This window comes from Lagopus muta, chromosome 8 (genome assembly GCF_023343835.1).
Source record: "Lagopus muta isolate bLagMut1 chromosome 8, bLagMut1 primary, whole genome shotgun sequence".
NCBI lineage: Eukaryota > Metazoa > Chordata > Aves > Galliformes > Phasianidae > Lagopus > Lagopus muta.
Window position 1 is genome coordinate 10,617,563 of NC_064440.1, and position 18,848 is coordinate 10,636,410.

The 18,848-nt window shown below is 50.1% G+C and overlaps 2 protein-coding genes and 1 long non-coding RNA gene across 3 annotated transcripts in view; 2 read left to right on the forward strand and 1 right to left on the reverse strand.

Annotated features, from left to right (window-relative positions):
• The first annotated feature begins 151 nt into the window (after nt 1-151).
• Nucleotides 152-3,746, forward strand: NIFK (nucleolar protein interacting with the FHA domain of MKI67). Its single transcript, XM_048952752.1, has 6 exons — nt 152-319; nt 406-531; nt 1,111-1,219; nt 1,759-1,970; nt 2,196-2,273; nt 3,199-3,746. Exons 1-6 carry the CDS (start codon nt 197-199, stop codon nt 3,373-3,375), a joined length of 825 nt encoding a protein of 274 aa, XP_048808709.1. The 5' UTR covers nt 152-196; the 3' UTR covers nt 3,376-3,746.
• A 6,956-nt stretch (nt 3,747-10,702) lies between these two features.
• On the reverse strand, nt 10,703-11,806 carry LOC125696711 (uncharacterized). Its single transcript, XR_007378475.1, has 2 exons — nt 11,742-11,806; nt 10,703-11,068 (listed from the first exon to the last, which is right to left on the reverse strand). It is a non-coding gene; the product is annotated as an uncharacterized LOC125696711 (long non-coding RNA).
• A 106-nt stretch (nt 11,807-11,912) lies between these two features.
• Nucleotides 11,913-18,848, forward strand: part of CLASP1 (cytoplasmic linker associated protein 1) — a 154,846-nt gene continuing 147,910 nt past the window's right edge. Inside the window, exon 1 of the mRNA XM_048954032.1 lies at nt 11,913-12,025. The gene's annotated coding sequence lies outside the window, so the exon portion shown is untranslated. The remainder of the gene's footprint in view (nt 12,026-18,848) is intronic.

The window sequence follows — 18,848 nt, forward strand, 5'->3', positions numbered from 1 at the left end:
CGCGCGAAGGCCGCGCTGCGCGGGGACGCGGCCCCGTTGCCGGGAGACGGGGCGCGAGGCGGGGGGGCGAGCAGCGCCCCGTTACTAGGAGACGGCACGGAGCCGCTGAGGAGACGGCACGCGCCTGCGCGCGACCGCCGCCGCGCGACACCGCCGCGAGGGAGGATGACGCGCTTCCGGCTGCGAGCGGGACAGCATGGCGGCGGTGGAGGCGGCGGCGGGAGCTGGGGCGCCGGCGTCCTTTTTGTCCCTGGAGCCGCAGCTGCAGCGCACGGTCCAGAAGAAAGTGCGGCGCGTCCGCAAGAACCGGGTGGCCGAGGTGAGTGGGGCTCCGGGAGGGGCGAGCCGAGCCGAGCCGCTCTGTCCCGATCCGTTCGGCGCTGACGCGGCCGTTGTGCCCCGCAGGAGGAGCTGACGCCGGGCGTCGTGTACGTGGGGCATCTCCCGCGCGGGCTGGGCGAGCCGCAGCTCCGGCAGTACTTCGAGCAGTTCGGCACCGTGCGGCGGCTGCGGCTCTCCAGGAGCAAGAAGGTACGTAGAGCATGGCTGGCTGCGGCACCGCGTGGGGAACTCGGCTGCAATTTCCTGAGCGGGCGGAGGGAGGCTCCCTGCTACTCGCCGTGTCTGAGAAATGAGGGCTTGAGTTGAACTCGAGGGTGAGGACTTAGGGCCAGCTGCATCAGAACCGCCACTGAGCTGTCACGGCGGCTGTGAATGGCGCCCCATTTTTCCCCACCTAGATGTAGGGGTGTGAGAAGCGTGAGCAGAGCGTGCTGATTCGCGGTAGAACCTGAAATGTCCCAGGAAGGGCTGTGCTGTCTCACTTGTGGCTTCGTGCTTGTGAATTTACCATCTAGCATTGCCGTATGATAGCAACAGGAAGGTGAGCGTACGTTGCTGAACAGTTTGTTTCATGCGCAGGTATATACTTAGGAATTCTGTCTGACCAACGTGGGACTGAACCTGGTGCTTTTTTGAGAACTCACTGAGCTGTGTGAAAATGCTTACATGCAGTTGAAAATGTGCATTAACTCTGGGAGCACAAAACATTTTAATTCAGCTCTTCAGGCACCAAAGCAGCGTTTCAGGTCTCTCTGCTGTTGCTTGCAGACAGGAGGGAGCAAAGGCTACGCCTTCATCGAGTTCGAGTGTGATGATGTGGCCAAGATTGTCGCAGACACAATGAACAATTACCTCTTTTCTGAAAGACTGCTCAAGTGTGAGTATGGACCAAAGCGCACGGTCTGTGATGTGCAGAGCAAATCCCTGTACACGCGTGTTATTTCTCAGGGAGCTGTATGAAGAATCTTGTTTCTTTAATAGTTTTCTTTGTCCCCGAGGTATTTTCTTCTGTGTTGATCACATAGCACAGTGTCAGGGAGGGGTGGGGTTGCTACAGAGCCTGTTCCTTTATTGCAGATTTTTTTTTTCATTTAACCTGTTGTAGTTGTGTAGTTAGGCGTTCTTTTGTTTAAAAGGTTAATGAAATTAGCAAGCTTCTCAGGTGTTCTTTCTTAAAGGAATGTGAGCCAGATAGCTGCATCAGTTCTGAAAGTTGGGTCTCTCCGAGTGCTCTTCTGTTCCACTCTTCCACTCCCTGTCTGCTGCGTATTCAGTTACTTTCTGCCTTCTGCGTTCCTACAGTGCTGTAACAGCACTTGCTATGGCTGTGGGTAACGTTACAAAGGGACCCGACTGGCGTTGGTGAGAAGAGCAGCTTTGCTATCAATCACCTGCTGTCGTATGCCTGTGGTACAGGTCAGTTCATGCCTCCTGAAAGGGTCCACGCAAACCTCTTCAAAAACAGTGACCGGATGTTTCAGAAGCCCTCTCAGCCAGCAGTGAAGCGGTACAATAAGGTCCGTTCCCTCGTGGAGAAGGCAAAGATGGCAAAGCGGCTGCGGCGGAAGGAGAACTGCTTGCGGAAGAGGTTGGCCGAAAAGGGGATCAAGTACAGCTTCCCTGGATTTGTAAGTCTGGGGTGGTTTTGATGAGGTTTTGATTCGTAGGTCACAGAAGAGCAGTAGGGGTTTTTCCTGAGCTCTGGACTGTGTGTAATTTGCATGATTCCTGTAGCGAAGCTTTTGTAGTTAAAAAGCAAAAAAAATCCAAACAACCTATAGACTGTTAGGTAAGAGTTTACATCTTCGCATAGGAAATTTGTAGTGATTCACCTTATTTGTTTTGCTTCCCAGGCTGCACAGAGCCTTCCTGTGAGGAGGAAGAAAGTTAAAACATCGAAGGTCAAACAGAACGCTTCTTTGAGTAGCCAGGTAAGAGCAAACAGTGCTGGTGCTGCCCAGCGCCCCAACCATCCACCCTGAGACAGATGGTTCAAGTCTGCAACTGGTTTCTTTCTGCTGATTTCAGTGCCTGGAAACCTGGGCATTGTTTTCCTCTGGGAGGTGTGTGTGGCAAAAGAGGGTCGTTAGGGGTGGATGAACACACTGGAATGGAAGACAGCGGTTGAATCCCCTCAGTTCTTTGTCCCGTTGGGGTAATCAGCAGCAAAGGCTTCTGCTTACGCATTATTATGAGCAGTTTGCTGTCTCCCTCATGCTCTCCAGGCGTGATTTTCCAATATTTTAAAAGTTGATACCAGCTGAAACTAGCAGGATAAAAGGACGCACCAGGTCATCAGCACTGAGACACCAGCAGTCAAAATCTTTAAAGTATCAGCATTTTTGTTTTGTTTCATTACTGTTTTTTTTTTTTTAATTATTTAATTTCTTTTTACTTCTCGTAACTGGGATAGGGCTGTGTTTAGAAAGACAGGAAAACTCAGTTGTGAGAAATGACTGAAATAAGACTGTAATGTTTCTGCTCTGCTGTGGGCTTGGACGTGGTGTTTTTGTCTGCCATTCACTAATAACTTTGGTGTGTTTTTTTTCCTGACTTTCTCCATCTTAGAATTTTAGTGCTTTGAGTCAGGAAATAAAAAGTTTAGAAAACCAACATTCATAATGGCATACTGGAAAACATTAATTTAGGTTTGCATTTCACATCTGCTCTTCTGGAGATGACACTCCAGTCTGAAGAAGGACTGCCTGAAGGCAGCTATAAAAACAAAACGGTTTCCCTAGGATGTGGAAGTTGTGAAGGAAGGCTGCACTGAGGTGCCTTGTGGTATTACGAAGGCAGTGACAACTTTCTCTGGCAGATGCTTTGCAGTGAATGATGTCTTTCTGATCTCTTCAGGATCCTACTCCGGTCTGTACGCCTACAGTGCTTGAGCGCCGGAAAGCTCAGCAAGCGGATGATGACACAGATGACAACGAAATAATGATCAAACTGCCCCCTCCGAGTGTTAAGAAAGCTGTGCAGAGACCAAAGAAACAGCCAAGGAAAAAAAACGACCTGAAGAAACAAAAGTAGGCTTAAAATTCTGACAGCCATAGCCGTGTTTTTCCTCTTTCTCAACTCAAAATGATGAGGTAGAGCTTCTGTTGCCCTGTCTCAGTTTTTTCTGACCAGACTGGTTGTCTTTCATGGGCAGGGAAAATGTTCACAAATAGTTCCCCTCCTGTTAGCTGTTTGGGAGCTGCATCTTCACTGCCTGTGAAGATTTTCTTGACTTTGCACTCATGAGTGCCTATAGTCATGCCAGAACCTTGTGTTAATTCTGTAATTTGTCTCTAGCACACACAGATTTGAAAGGCAATGTTAGGCTATCCATGCTGAGCCTGCTGATGGCATCTGTATTTTATACTTATTAATGATGACTTAAAATACAATTTTTAACTGTTCTTAGTTGCATTGGTTTTTGTAGTGCTTCTGTTTAACTGAAAGTCTGTGCTGCATGTGAATTCTCACATAATTACACAAATAGAAGGGGAGAGGTTTTTTGTTTTGTTTTTTTTTCCTCCTTCAAGAAAGACATTCCTTGCATTTCATCTTGCTGGTGGTCAGTCAGGTTTTCCCAGTGCTGTCTTGGGCAGAAACAGGACACCGTGCTGCCCCAGCAAGCCATTGGCTTTCAGTCCTGCTTTCGGCAATGCTGGGAACGTCACCCTTTGCCACAATGTGGAATGGACAAAGGATTTGAAAAGGCTTCAGGAAGGTGAGAAGAGATGGAGGTAGATGTGATTATAATGACATTCTCTCCGTGACTCAAATCACTTTGCTGTTGGGGAAGCTACTTGGCTGAGTTTGTCTTTACACCAAACACTCGTCACCTTAGGCACGCAATGGAGTTCCACTGACAGCCTGATGATCACCATCAGCCACTGTTGGCTGTTTTTTGGGGTGGGCACATCTACTTACTGATGTGAAACAGGCTGTGTTTACACCTCAGGCCTCTAGAACATGTAGTTAAGGTTTGGAGTGTGCTTTGAGATTAATTAATGTGACCACCATGGTTGGCAGAAATGCCAACACACTTTGAGTGTGTTAGGAACAGATAAGCAGCACTGGAAAAGGTTACTGCAAGACTTCATACAACAGAGCAACAGAAGAGAAATAAAATGTATCTGCCCAGAATGAACAGTTTTCTTTTAAAATGCATATTTTTAACTTTGTGTTGTGGAAGTCGAGATGGCTGTGAGCAGCGTGATGCACTCAGTCTTGTGTGGAGCCAGGTCCCTTGAATGCAGCCTGACACAGGAGGGCAGCACTGCAGTTGTGTGGGACACACTGCTCTGTCAAGCAGCGTTAGTTCTGGGAATTGACCTCCCACATTTACAGAGAAACTGATCTAGGCCAAGCCGTTTGGAGTGACCTGCATTGGTGTGCCTGCTGCACCTCTAGGATGACTTAAGAATACAGGAGAAATCTGAGATGAATCTTAAATATTCCTGTTCCTTTGATGCTGCCACCATTAATACTACTTCTGCCAAGGCTCTTCAGTTAAAGCTGCTCTTAAGACAGTGTAACTTACACAGTATAGTTTCACTTTCATTGAGGTCTTAGTAACTCCTTCCCATGTGTCCCACTCCCTGCCCAGCCTTTTAAGCTTGTGCTGCTTTCTCGCTCTTCTGCTGCTCTTCCTGGTGCCAGGTCTTCTGCCCATGCCTGGAAGCCTCTGTGTGCTTGCTGCTTTTTTCCCTGCCGGACCCTGTGGCTTCTTTTCACGCTGCCTGTCATGCTTGTCTGGTTGCATAAGCTTCCAGAGCATTACTCGCATGCTTCTGTGGGTCTCTTGGAAAGGTTTGTGTATCTGAACTAGGACCCTGCTCTTTTCATATTTGTGTGGCAGTACGAGTCTTGATAGGAAGAAGATAATCCTGAAAACTGTGTTTATAATAAGATCTGTTTCCTGCTATAATTTTCCTTTCTTGTTGGTTTTTGAATTGAGATTGACTTAGATGGTGACTCTTAAAATGAAACAAAAATTGTGCCGTTCGAGTAACAGTCACTAAGCAGGGAGCTCTCAGCAGAAGGGTAAGTTTTCTTGGTGACAGTTTCTGTTTTTAGGCTGCCTGAGTTATTAATATACTGCTGTCCTGGGAGATGTGCATAAGCAGAAATTCAGACACCTGATACTTGCCAAACATATTTTCCATAGCAAATGAACAGACGTGCTGTGTCATGAGTTATGCCTCAGTCCACGCACTGATCTTCATTTTTCAGCTCTCCAGTCGTTGGTTCATTCTTGCACAAACATGAATTTTATGTTTATGCCCTGGATTTAGGGCAGGCAGTGCACTGTTCTTACAGTGATGCAAGGTGTGCTGGGGATTTTCTTTTCAAGGCACAGCTTGCAGGCTCTCTGCCTTTCTGTAATGAGAAACTTTCTGGAGTTGGTACCTAGTACCATTTTCAAGCTTTAGAAATACAGATGCTCTTTAGCAAAGCCTGCTCATTTACACTCATTAAGCTTCCTCTGTTTTGCAGGAAGGGGAATGCAGCTTAGGAGTACAGTGTTCCCCAGTACATGAAACGTTGAAAGTAAAAGAGGAAAGAAAGGCAGATTTAGCTGAAAAATAGAGGGAAGATAGAAATGATGAAGCCAGTCTGGAGAAAAAGGTGTGTCTGAACTTGGCAGTGTTAGACTGCTAGAAATTGAAGAAATTAAATGGAATTGTTTTTATCACCTGTTAGATGTGGGATAGGCTTCCCGGACCTCGCAGTGCATGAGCAGTGTGCTAGGAATGGATGGTGTGGATGGCAGTGCCTGCCTGTAGCCCCAAGCGAGGAGAGCAGGCTGGGCAAGTGACTTGTTCTTGTCAATAACTACCCTGTTTGCTTGCTTGCCTGGCTTTTAAATGTCTGCAGCCCCAAGGAACAAGGTTAAAACCAGTTTGCAAATGGTTCACAGCACAAGGGAAGAATTGTGGCTCTGAGAAGTGGCGTCCTGCTCTCTGTGTAAAGTACCAGCAGGGGTGGGGGGCTCTGGCATCTTCTCCCTCTCCCAGCTGTCTGTGCTGAGCTGTTTGGTCCACGTTGTGCCTGTGTGATGCAGGAGTCTGGGCAGGGCTGTTTGTGCCATGTGCTGTGCAAGTCCCTGATCCTGGGCAAGGTATTGCAGGGAGGGTAACAGAAGCGTGTGGGACGCAGTCGCTGTCAGATGTGTTCCAGGAGCTCCTACGGGTCCTTCTCTCACACCAGATTCCCTCATTGTCCAATAAGCCATTCAAACACATCCTGTTAGGCTGGAAACTCCGTAATCCGAACCCCACGAAACATCCAACTCCAGGCACTGACAGTCTGCACCATTTTGGCTGAGGATGCATGGAGGCCACTCTAAACTGCTTGGAATGGAGAAGGTGGGAATGTGGTGAGAAGGATCCTATGCCACGATTCTGCCTGACGTTGCTAACCCAGGCATGTCCCTCCTGCCCAAGGGCAGCAGCTGTCAGAGCCCAGGAAGCGATTCACTGCAGCGGTGAGAACTGCTGAAGTGAGACATTTTCTCCTGTGTGGGGATGGTGAGGCCTCTCGTTGCTTCACACCCAGCATTAATGAAGCACGTGTCAGGGACGGAGCTGCTTAGCTGTCCTGGGAGCCGTGGATTACTTACACAGCTGAGTTCCTGTGGCCAGTAGCTATGTGGATCTCATATGCTGGGAATGGATATGCTGTGAGGGGGTTCCTGCACAGCTCTTGGCTCTAATCAGAGAGGGAAATGCTGGTTTATGGTTTTCTTCAACCCTGGGGCTGCCTTACTGCAAGCAGTTCCATTGTGTGCAGGTTCACATTAAAGCTCCAGTGTACTGAATAATGCAGAGGTGAAAATGGGACGTGCAGCCGAAAATAGCTTTGTAAGAGATGGGGAAAAACAAGAACACAGACACTTCTGTCTGTTATTTGAGAGAGGCAACCAATGAAGCAGATAGGGAGCAGGAGCTGTGGAGCACCACCCAGATGTGCAAAGCTGGATGTCAGCACAGCATCTGCTCGCTGGAGCCTTGGAAGTATCTCAGAGGCACAGATGAAAAACAAAATGTTTTTCAGTGAGTTGGAAATGCTCTGTTCCTTCCTCTGCATTTTTCTGGTGCTGGCTGAGATGAGGGCTGGGTGAGCAGGTACCGACCTGGGGCTCAGATTGCTCTACAGTTGGACACTGCTGCCCGTTCCCCTGGTTTGTGTGTGGTTCTGTTTCTTTAAAATGGGCAGTGCCTCTGTCATGGTGCTGTTGTCAGCATGCCCTGCAGAAGGCAGAAGCACCAGGGGGAGTGAGCGTGGTCTGTACCAGGACAGCAGCAGCACAGCTGCTTTGCTGCTGGCAGGGCTCGGATTTCTGTTGGGAGAGCTGGAAGAAACCCAGCATGACTCCAAATGCCAGGCTGACCCTGCAGGATGGGCAGAGGAAAATGTAAAACAAAGCTATAAAACATTTCTTTCAGGTTTCCTATGTAAAGTATGATGTTCTGTGGTTTATTAATTGGGTGATATTTCAAGGATACTCTACTGAATTGTTTCCTGAAAGCAAAGGATCCAAGTTTGCAGTTGCTGGAGCTGCATGGCTCTGCCTGGGCAGGAGGGAGCTGTGCAAGTGAAAAGTGCTCGGTTTAAAGGCAGTACACACACTCCTAAGGCAAACCTTATCCTCTGGTGTAATGTCAGTGCAGTCACGTCAGATGAATTGCAGCGCTTGTTTTGGTCCTGAACTCCCGGCTCATCTTTTTTTCCACTGGTTTGTAATTTTACAAGATGAAATCCTGCTGTGTCAGTACATGATAGACATTCAATCCATTGGTTGTTAAGGGCCATTTGCAGTTGGTGATTTGGAGTCAGTTCTGAGCGGGCTGCCGGTATGTGTGTGCTGTGCTGTTGTTCAGTGTCAGCCCTCCCACTGAATTTTATAAGAGCATCCATTAATTTCAGTAGAAATCTGCATCTGGGGTGAAGGGTGAGCTAATCTTTAGAAAGGGTCTTAATCCACTTACTTAGCTTCTTGCAAAGCTCAGCGTTTTTCCCTTGTCAAGAGCAAGCTGCATTCCTAACCTTGATATGTCACTTTCCAGTTGGTTTAATATTTGGGTGAGGATAAAAAGGAAATGTTTTTCAAAGATTAAAGAGATCCATGCTGGTAAGGTACGTGTGTGTGTGATGTGCTTGTATAAAACAGGAGATGTGAGCGTAATTATAAGTGTTTGGATGGTGGAAAAAAAGGTAAAATGAAAACAGCAGATGATGAAACAGAACAAGAACAGGAAGGGAAAAATCCATCTGAATGTGTAAATGGGATGTTATGACGGAAGAGGAAATGGGGCTGAAATGTTGTTGAATGTCAATTTAAATGTAAGACAAAAATAGAATGCCTGTTAGTTTGACCTGTGAACGTCTTTTCCCAGAGGCCTGAGGGCTGCCAGGAAGAGCAGGGGCACACATACACTGCAACACACCCATGAGACCCACTGCCTATGGCTGTCCAAGGCGGGACACCACTCGCCTCCCAGGCCGCTGCATTCAGTCCATCTCAGGTCAGAAAGGGGTGGAAGCACCAGCTTTCCAGTAGCCAGCACCCAGTTTTTGGGGGGTTTCAGCTTGAGTTACAAAACAAAAAAGCCCCTCAATTAACGCTGCCTTGATGTTGTGGCCAGGTGACCATCATCTGCCTCCAGGGGCTGCAGGTCAATGCAGGAGGCCCAGGAGATGTGTGCATGGCTTTGTGGGACCTCGTTGTCAATGGGAAATCAAACTCAATTGATACTGTGTGGGGGTGACCTTTATGTGGGATCTTTCTCCTGGCCATTGGATGGCCAAATTACTGTGAGCTTGTAGGCACACAGACATGCCCACATACACACGCCTCAAACCATTTGCTCACTTCCCTTTAATCAAAGCCTACTGCTATCAGATTTTCCTTTCTCTTTGGTGACTGAAGCACGGCTTCATGTGCCTTTGCATGGGAGCTAAGTGGGTCAGCTGTTTTGTTAATGGCAGCTCTCACGTGGAAAGAGCCTGATGCAGAACGTAAGGCTTGGCAGGAAAGCACCAATTAAAGGTAGCATATTGTCTGAGCTGAAAGTGCTCAAATCTGGAGCTGTGACAACTGTGGTGCAAGGGAAAGAATGAGGAATTGCTACATTAGTAGCTGATCCAGGCAAGGTAGTGCTTTCTCTGTTTCAGGTGTTCTGTCAGGGTACAAGCAAGGAGCTTATTCCCTGTTTCAGAGGTGAGGAGTAGAGAAGGCGAGTTGCCCAGGGATGTTGCTAGAGCGGATCGACGCCACTTGGAAGCTTGGTCAGCACTTTGCATCAGTCTGTGCTATTTATCTTTGTGCCAGGAGCAGTGCTGCCTTTTCCTTAGCACAGCAGGGGTGTGTTCAGGTGAACAGTGCCTGAGGTGTTATTGCCAGGGTTAGGGCAAAGGGAAAGATCCAGAGTTACAAGAATCGGGCAAAGCTGTGCCATCCCTTATCTATGCAAGCAGTGGAGCTGTGACAGCACATAAAAGAAATGTGGCTTTCCGAGTCTGCATGAGTGTAAGCTCAACTCTAGGAAAACAACCCAGGGCCAGCCATGCTTTGGCTCCAGTCCTGTGCTCTCATGGGCAGCAAACTATCCTCATGTTACTTGTAAATGAGTGTTTCACCTTGGAGCGCTCAGCCTTCAGATTCCTGTGCAGACATTGTGCAAAAGAGCCCTAAAGGAAAAGGGAGGAGCAAGTTGTTCAGGTACAGTGAGTTGTTTCTACTGTGGATGCCCCATCCCTGGAGATGCTCAAGGCCATGCTGAATGGACTCTGGGCAGCCTGATCTGATGGGTGGCAACCAGCCCATGCAGAAGCTTGGAACTGGGTAGACTTTAAGGTCCCTTCCAACCCAACCATTCTGTGATTCTATTAAATAAGAGCCCCTCTCCCTCCCAGCTCTTCCTTCTGCTTCCCATTAGTTCTGTTTCACTGATGTGTGTTGTTTGAAAGAGCACTGTTTTAAAATAAAAGCTACTTTATTTATATCCGTATATTCCTTTATATTAAAAAAAAAAACAAAAAACTTTTTGACTTTGCCCCTACTTCCAGCATTCTGGGCTCTAAATGCAGAAATCTCTAAGCTTGTGTTTCACCTTCCAAATGAACTGTGTGTGTGTGTATATATATATATTTCACATACCTCCTTAGGACAAAACAGAGCTCAGCAAGCAGGAAGTGGTGCATTTTGCAGGTGGTTGAGAAAAATCTGTGCTGCTTTGCTGGGAACAGCATAATCTCAGGAGGTGGATATTGCTACATTTGTGCTGCGCTAGTCCTGTCTGTGCAGGAGATCCATATGTGAGATGTATGAGTAAATGCAGATCTTTCAGAAATGAGAGCATAGTGAAAGCAAGTACCTTTATTTAGGTACATTTGTTACAAGGGTAATACTACCTGCTGGTAAACCACCAGCTAAAGCCTATGTCAAGCACTCGCGTGTGCTTTTCATAGCTCCTGTGGATGAGATACTGCTGTTTCCTTCACTTAAGTCCTTTTTGCACCCCTGGACGAATGCTCAAGGACTGACAGGAAAAGCATGCCCTTATCTAACAATAACTTTGGAGACATCTTTTTGAGATACTGATTTAGATCTGGTTCTGTCAGGAAAATTCAATCTCTTTCATTTCGGAGTAGCCCGATGTGCTCCCATGATGGGTTTTTGTTCCAGTTTGCTGTCAGCAACGGACACACGGGTCTTCCATAGATAACGCTAGAACAAATACAATTGATGCACCGTGGAAGCTGACATTCTGCCAGCCTGAGGGGAGGGCAGGCGGAACTCGGGCACGGTGGGAGCCCTGCAGCGGCCGTGGGTGAGCTCTCACACACGCACGGCTCGGGGTCGCTGGGAGCCGCGGGGGCGCGGCACCGATCTGGGAAACGCGGTCTGACGGAGCCGAGCTAGCACTGCCTGCGCCTCAGCCGCGTACCGAGAGGCGGCCCTGCGCTCAGCGGGCTGCGCAGACGGGCGTGTGAGCCGCGGTAGCCGAGGAGAAGGAGTCGTTTTTCCTCACAGACGAACACCCGCTCGCCGCTATCCCCGGCGCGGCAGCGAGTCGCTCGGGCTGCGCGGAGCCCGCGGCCACGGCCAGACCCGGCGCCGCGCTCTGAGGGCGCAGGGCGGGACCGCGCCCACGGGGAGCCCCACGCACTGCGCAGGCGCCGTAGCCGCGGCGACCGGGCAGAGCGGCGGGGCGCAGCTCCGTGTAACGGCCGCGGGGGCGGGGCGAGCACCCTCCCGCCGAAACGGCGCCTGCCACTCCGGAAGTGGATGCGGCGCCGTGGTAGGGTCGTTCCGACTCCGGCCCTCCACGGCCGCCGCTAGAACGCCGACCTCGCGCATGCGCGCCGCGCGCACTGATCTCACCGCCGCCCCGCCTTACCATAGAGACCGGTGAGAGGCGCGTTCCCTCCAGCCACCGCCTCGCGCTCTGTGGTAGAGAAGCGTGAGGGATGGACGCGCGCTCCCCCTTGCGCATGCGTGCTGCCCGTCCGGGAGCCTTCTAGAGGCGCGGGGCGGTGCCGCACCTGCGCCGTGAGGCAAGGCTGGCGCATGCGCGCTGGCTCCCATTCTTCCCGTGGCAGCGGGGCGGGCGCAGCCATGCAGCGCAGCGGGCGCCGCCGCCGGCACTGAGCCCGCCCGGCCCCCGCCCCGCCGTACCGCCAGGTAACGGCTGTGAGAGGAGTGCGATCGCGAGGGGAGCGGGGCGGCGGTTGCCGGGGCCGGGCTCCCTCAGGGGCGTGGGGGAGCGTCGCGCGAGGGCAGCGCCGGGGGGCGCGGAGGGCCGGGGAGCGGGGGGGGGCGGTCGGGGCTTCTTCCGCCCCTTTTGTGTGCGCGGCGCTTTATTGAACCGAACGCCTTCGGAACGTGGGCTCGGGGCCGGGGATCGGCACGAAGAGCCCCGCCGTCGTTAGGTGCATCCCGAGCGGGCGGTCGGAGATGCGGGCTCTGGGCAGGGTCACTCGCGGCTGTTCGTCGCTACGCGCGGCCCCGCGCCGCCTGCGCGAGGCGCTGTCCGCGCGCCCCCGGCAGCGCTAGGGGAGGGAAAAGAAGGGAAGGGCTGCGCCGCTCCGCGGGCGCCGGGCGGGAGCTGAAGGCCCCGCGCTGTATGCGGCGCTCCCCGGCAGCGCCCCGGCACGGCGGGCTGCGCGCGTCGCTCGGAGCGCTTTGGTGAAGAAGAGAACCCATAAGAGAAGCGCGTGCCAAGCTGGAGCCGGTAGGGCAGAGGCGCGGTCTCCGCCCCGGTGGTGTGCCAGCGTCTCGTGCAGATGTGCTGGAGTCCATTTTGTTATCGGAGCCTAATAGTCCGTAACGTTTTTCTACCTCTTTTGATGAGTTGTCTCTGTCATTTGCCTCTGTTGGCGGCGTCCAGTGGGCGCTGGTGTTAGAGGAAGCCGAATGTCGTTGCTTGATGCTCCATAGTACAAGCCCACCGTTCAAACAGTCGTTCCCAAAGGCATCAGAAGCACAGCTGTTTATGCAGGGTCCTGACCTGGGTTTAATGAGGTTTGCTGGAAAGGTCTGGGATGGATGGGTTTGGGAACTTCCAAAAGTGGAGTTTTTGATACAGTCAAGGAGTGAACCACGAGTGGGGTGGAACCACGGCACTGCAACGTTCAGGGTATTCCTTATTGCAGCCGCATTGCTCGCTGTATGGGATGAGCCTTTGTGCTGCAGTGCTGGGCTTGGCCGAGTCCAGCTCCTGCCTCTTTTCACCGTGGAATCCCATCGGTTAGTGGGACGAAAGCCTGGAAGTTACCAGAGGGACCGGGTAATGACTGTCACTGTGAGCCTCTGTTTCATAGTTGTGCTTTTTATTCTTTAAATGACTGCCAGCACAAATGGGATCTCTTTTCTACAGGGATGTGTGCAGCATTCCTGTGAAATGCTTGCGACTGATTAGACAGGTTCAAAAATGTCTGTGTTCCAAGAAGAACACTCAGTCCTTGCTTCACTTGGCTGGCAGCATACGGTGCTGAAAGTGAGACAACAGTGTGCTTGTGGGCCAGGAGGGGTTTCTCTATTCATTTAACATTCCCTAGAGGGACACTTGCAGAGAATGTAGTGAACAAGTGAGCTGGTCCTCCAACACTTCATCTCTGAAGTCCTGTTAGAACCTTGAATTTGAGCTATAGCTGTAGTTGTTAGGATTGTCAGATATTTAAAGAACAAAATGGAAATGTTGTATTCCTTTTTCCACAAGTTGCTTAGTTTTGGGGCTGCAGGTTGTCAGAGGGTGGGTGGTGACAGCAGGTCCAGGTGCTGTGGTGAGTTACAAATTGGGGTAAATCTTGTCCTTCACAACCTTTTGAGTTAGTTTGTCATGCTGTACTGCAATAGAAAGTGTGAAACAGGCTGGGCATAAAAATATTCTGATGGATGCAGTAAGGGCATCCACACATCTCCCCACTCCATTGTACAGGCAGATGGCAGAGCAATGTGGCTTTGAAGAGAGCTGCCATTTGAGTGCTGTCTGGCCTCAGGTTACTTGGTTCAGGCACATGTGTCACTCTGAGCCTCTCATCATCATGGCTGGGCCATGGCTGGGGCTTGCAGTTTTCATAAAATCATAGAATAGTCTGGGTAGAAGAGGACCACAGTGATCATCTGGTTTCAACCCCCTTGCTATGTGCAGGGTCACCAACCACTAGACCGACCTGCCTGGAACCACATCCAGGCTGGCCTTGAATGCCTGCAGGGATGGGGCATCCATAGCCTTGTCTGTGCTGAATTGAAGCTCCCTCCTGGATCCTGATGGGGCCAGGGCACCTTCCAGCAGCTCTTGTTGGTGTGTTAAAAATGCTGACAAGTATCAAAAAATTGTGCAGCTGAATTAGTAGATGAAGCCAATTTGTTTATTGATTTCTTCAAACTCTACTAAATTGTAAACAAAGCCTGCATGTGAGGAAAGGGGTTCATTTCTTCTTTGATGAATGGTTACTGATTGTGGCAGCCTCATGCAGAACAGCCTAAGCTTTAGCCCTAACGTTGCTTTTCATTCTCATTGGCCTATGCAGAAGTTTAGAGCATGTTTCTTTATAGCTGTTTCAGTGTTTTGGGTATTGTCTGTTGGGCCAACCTGTTATCAGTCTTTAAAGCTGTCTGAACCACTGAAGTGAGCTAATTAAGATTTTTTGCACAGCTGGATATCTAAAAACTCAACAAGTTCTCTGGCATTTTGAGCTGTTAAACACCTGGCTCTGTCATAGACATGTTAGAAAGGCATCATCATCAGTAGCCTATTGGAAGTCAGATCTTATAGCGTCTGACCTGCCTGCCCTTTCAGCAGACTGATAAACAGCAGCGTTTGTGTTTCACGTCTGGGCTGGGATTTTCTCTCAGCTCTGCCTGCAGGTGCTTTCCATTCCAGCAGCTTTCAGAAATCTGCATTGAACCAACGGTGGTTTGCTGAAGCAGGGATCTGGTCCAGCTGGAGTTTGGTTCTGACCTGTATTTCAGGGTGATGCTCAGCAGCAGGGAGGGTTCACAGGTGCGCCTGTTCCTCTGCAGGTGGCTTCTTATAGCAGCAGTTACTGAGCTGCCTCTGGGCCTAGGACAAAAATAAACCTTGCAAAGTGACTAACTTAGGATCTGCTGGTGCCCCATTGCACAGTGCTGAAGCTCTCTCTAGGCCTGCTGGAGTGAATGTCTTGCTCAGTTTGAAGTGTGTGTGTGTGTGTATTCAGAGTACCAGTGCCTTGGAATGATGGTTTTCACAAGCAGGCACTTGAGCACTGGGGCTTCCCTCTCTGTTACTTGCTGCCAGGGTGATTCTAGCTTGGGCTGGCACACAAAAGCCTACCTCTGTGTTCTGTGTCTCCATCCAGTTATGTATTGCTGGGGATAACAGGCTCCTGGAGGATTTGTGGAATATGGCATTTCTACCACAACCCCACTGATCTCTTAGAACTAGATTATCCGGATCTTGTACCCAGCATGTGGTAGCGTGGGGTTTTATTTCCCCACGGTGCTATCTGGCCCTCGGTTCCTACTGCTGCTGCAGACTTTGTTCCCAGTGACCCTGGGAAAGGCAATGAATTTCTGCCCCATTCCTGCCTGCAAAATAGGCTCTTGGTATTCTCCCACCTTTTCTCTCATTTACATTAAGAAATGCTTTTCATCTCCAAGATCATGTAAATTAGTGGTCTGAGCCTATGAGACTTCATTTATTGCAGTGCAGATAGGGACTGCAGGACTCAGATGTGTTCTGGAAGTCCCTGCTCCTGGTGAGCGGGGAATGAATGGGACGCCACTCATTTTTAGTGATGTTTTACTTTCAAACCTTGCACAGCTGCTAAGCTTCACAGTCCAGCAAGGCTTCAGGTGAAAGTGTTCTCTTCTTCCCAGATTTCTCCAGCAGATCCCATTGCTGCTGGAGGATGGAGAGAGGTTTAAAGCCTGGTGCTGGGAAACTGCCCTGCACTTGATTGTGGTAGGAAGGGAGCCAGACACCTCCATTTTAAAGTACTGTAACTGTATGGCTGGATATCATCCAGAGTCAGTGCTAATTTTGAAGAGGGGAAACTAGGGGAGATCTGTAGTAGGAAAACAAAGGCTGTTGGAACTCGTGTGTTTTCCTGCCATGCTCTGGAGGTGTGGCTCCTGCACAGTGCAGTGGTTTCCGTAGTGCCAGGCACTGGGAGCACACTGAGGTTGTAAGCCTGCAGGTAGTCTGGGCTTGCTGCAGAGATGTTTTTGGAGATTGAGGCCTCGCTGAAATCAGCACCTTTGTGAGCTGTCCCATTGCTGAGGCAGCAGTGCAAACGTTTATGGAGGCACAGAAGAGAGCCTGCTGTCTAAAAGCTTATCTTACCCAGGGCAGTGTAATGCAACTTTCACAGCTAGCATCTGTCCTGGAAGAATTGCAGGGGGCTGCAGGGTCTTAGCTTAAGCCCTGGAAATCTTTCAGACTTCATTCTGGAAATCTGCCTTGATTTTGCCTGTGGCAGTGAATTTGTGTGCTGGTGTGGGTTGGTTACTGTCTTTGAAGAAAAGACAAAGCCCCTTCATACGCTCCAAGCAAGCCTGAAGAGCAGCTGGTACATAGCAGGGTCCCAGCAGCCTTCAGCCAGAGGTGGTTCTGCAGGTGAGCCCAGCAGCAGGGCTGCAGAGGAGTTGCCTTAGTGCAGCTGGTGCTGTTTGGGTCCAGGGGACCTGGCAGGCACTACAGCAAGGGGAGAGGAGCTGCCCCTTCCGCTGGTGACCAGCTCCTCCTTAGAGGAGCAGGAGTTGTTAGGCTGGAATTCTGAGGATCACTGGATTAGGGGGAGGTTTAAGTACAAGGCAGCACTAATTACTGATTTAAAGCAGTCAGTGATTGTGAAATACCCCCGGGCACCAAATAAACATTATCTCCTACATATGGAGGCAGGTGAAGAGAAGGGAGAGCCCCTCCATGCCAAGTGCTGGGTGGGCGTCTCCTGCAAACTGCTGCTTTTTGCATATGTAGGGAGGAGCAGGTCCAGTTGGGTGCTTAATGAGTGTCCTGCTTTGTGAGGGCTGATATCAAAGCCCCCTGGGCAGGATGTGGAGAAGGCCATAAGGAGAAAGAGGAGATGGAGGGCTGAAGAGGACCTCCCTTCCTGCAGAGCCTGGGTTTTGAGCTGCCATGCTGATGGGCCCTGTCTGTGCTTTGCAGGGCATGGTTTCCAGGTGCCTCTGCACGCAGCGTGCCCAGGGCTCTGGCTGCTGAGACCAGGCACAGCCCTCCTGCAGTGCTCAGCTGCTGAAGCTGATAAAAGCTACCTGAAGAGTTGCTGCATTTGACTGGGGTGGAGATTGGGAGGAGTTGCTCTTTGTTGTGGAAAGTCAAGGTTCAAGACTGTCTCATGTACCTTGAACTAAATTTAAGCTGAATCTTGCATGCAGCTATGTCCCGAGACCTGTGAAGGAGCTTGGTTGGCACTCCTGTGTTGCTGTGTTACTCATACAGCTGCTCTGCTACACCCCACCATGTACAAAACATTGCAGCAGAAAGGGCTGTCTGGTTTGGGAGTTGCTGAGAAGGACCAGCTTACAGCTGGAAGCAGGCAGGGGAACCTTCAGGAAGGGCTGGAAAGGCCTGTGAGGACAAGGGAGCGTTGCTGGCTGTGAGCTCCTGGGTAGCTGTGTTGGGGGCTCAGTGGGAGCTTGTGACCTGCGCTGGTGTCAGTGTGTGAAGGTGCCCATATAATTGGAAGGTGCCAACTCAACATGGTGGTAAGAGCAGGGGGTTTGGTCTGGAGTGAGTGGGATTCTGCTATGCACTGGAAAGACTTTGTTGGCTTATGCGATGGCATGAAAGTGGGTGCATCTTGGGTAACGAGTATTTCCTTTTTACTCTTTGAATTGAGTTATTCCAATTGCTTTGCTGTGAGTTGTGGCAGCTTTGGTGAAGTTATGGTGATAGCCTGAAGTTACTTAGCTTTGATACTACTGTTCAGGCTGTCAGCTTTCTCCTTTAACTGAGGAGAGCTCCAAGCTGGCATTACACTTAAGCCTCTCTAATGACTTTCTGCTGGATAGCTCTTGATGGAAAATGTAGGTGTTGCTGGCAGGGGCTTTGGTTAAGCGCATAGTTTTCATGGCTTGGTAGTGAAAGAAGGAGCTGTATTTTTGCAGTGGCAGAGCTGGGGTGGTTGGGATATTCTCCCTTCCCACCTCACATTATTTAACCTCCATACTGACATCGTCAGTCTTGTTAGAAGCTGCAAGCATAGCTGGAGGACCGTGCTCCAGAGCCTGCGTTCACAGCTCTTCTGAAACATCCATGCACGTGATCTGTGCCACTGGGTTGTTGGTTTCCAAGCCTGTGTGACCCTGCTTCAGGGGAAGAGGTGGTACTTCAAATCTTAGTCTGAAACGGTTGTGTCCTGTAACAATGGCTGCCCACAACCAGTGGTGATGAGATTCTGCAGGAAAAGAAGTGGCCTCCTGGGGCTGAGATTGTGAGTTTGTGTTTCCCAGAGTTTGTTATGTGTGGAGCATCTGCCAGATCAATTTCAGGTGTGTTGAGATGCAGCAGCCGCATTCTCTGCTGCCTGGGATGTTCATATTTTGGAGTTTGGGTCTTGGTTTTCTCAAGGGGTACTTTTTGCTCTTGTGAGGAAAGGGTGGTAATTAGCAGGCTTCCTCATGTATAGAAAAGCTTTTTTTCAAAGGTGCAAATTGAACACCTGTTGGCTGGTAGATGCTAGGCAGCCACCAGCCTTTCCTTTTGGCTTACTGCTCAGGTTTGCCTCAGGATTCAAAGGTGTTTGTGGCTCTTTTCTCCTGCATGTGATGAGGTGGTGCCATCGTGTGCAGTGGGTCTTCTGTAGTGTACAGCCCTCGAGTCCATAGCATGCATCTGTTCTTCTGTAATGCACTGTAATCTTGGTCCCATGTTTTCCTTCAAGTGTCTTAAAAAAATTAGGAGCTCTTATTGAAATTTGCTTAAATTAGTTCACTTAAGAGATTGCTCTCTGCTTGTAGGCACAGACTTACATACTCTTAAATGAAAACCACATAG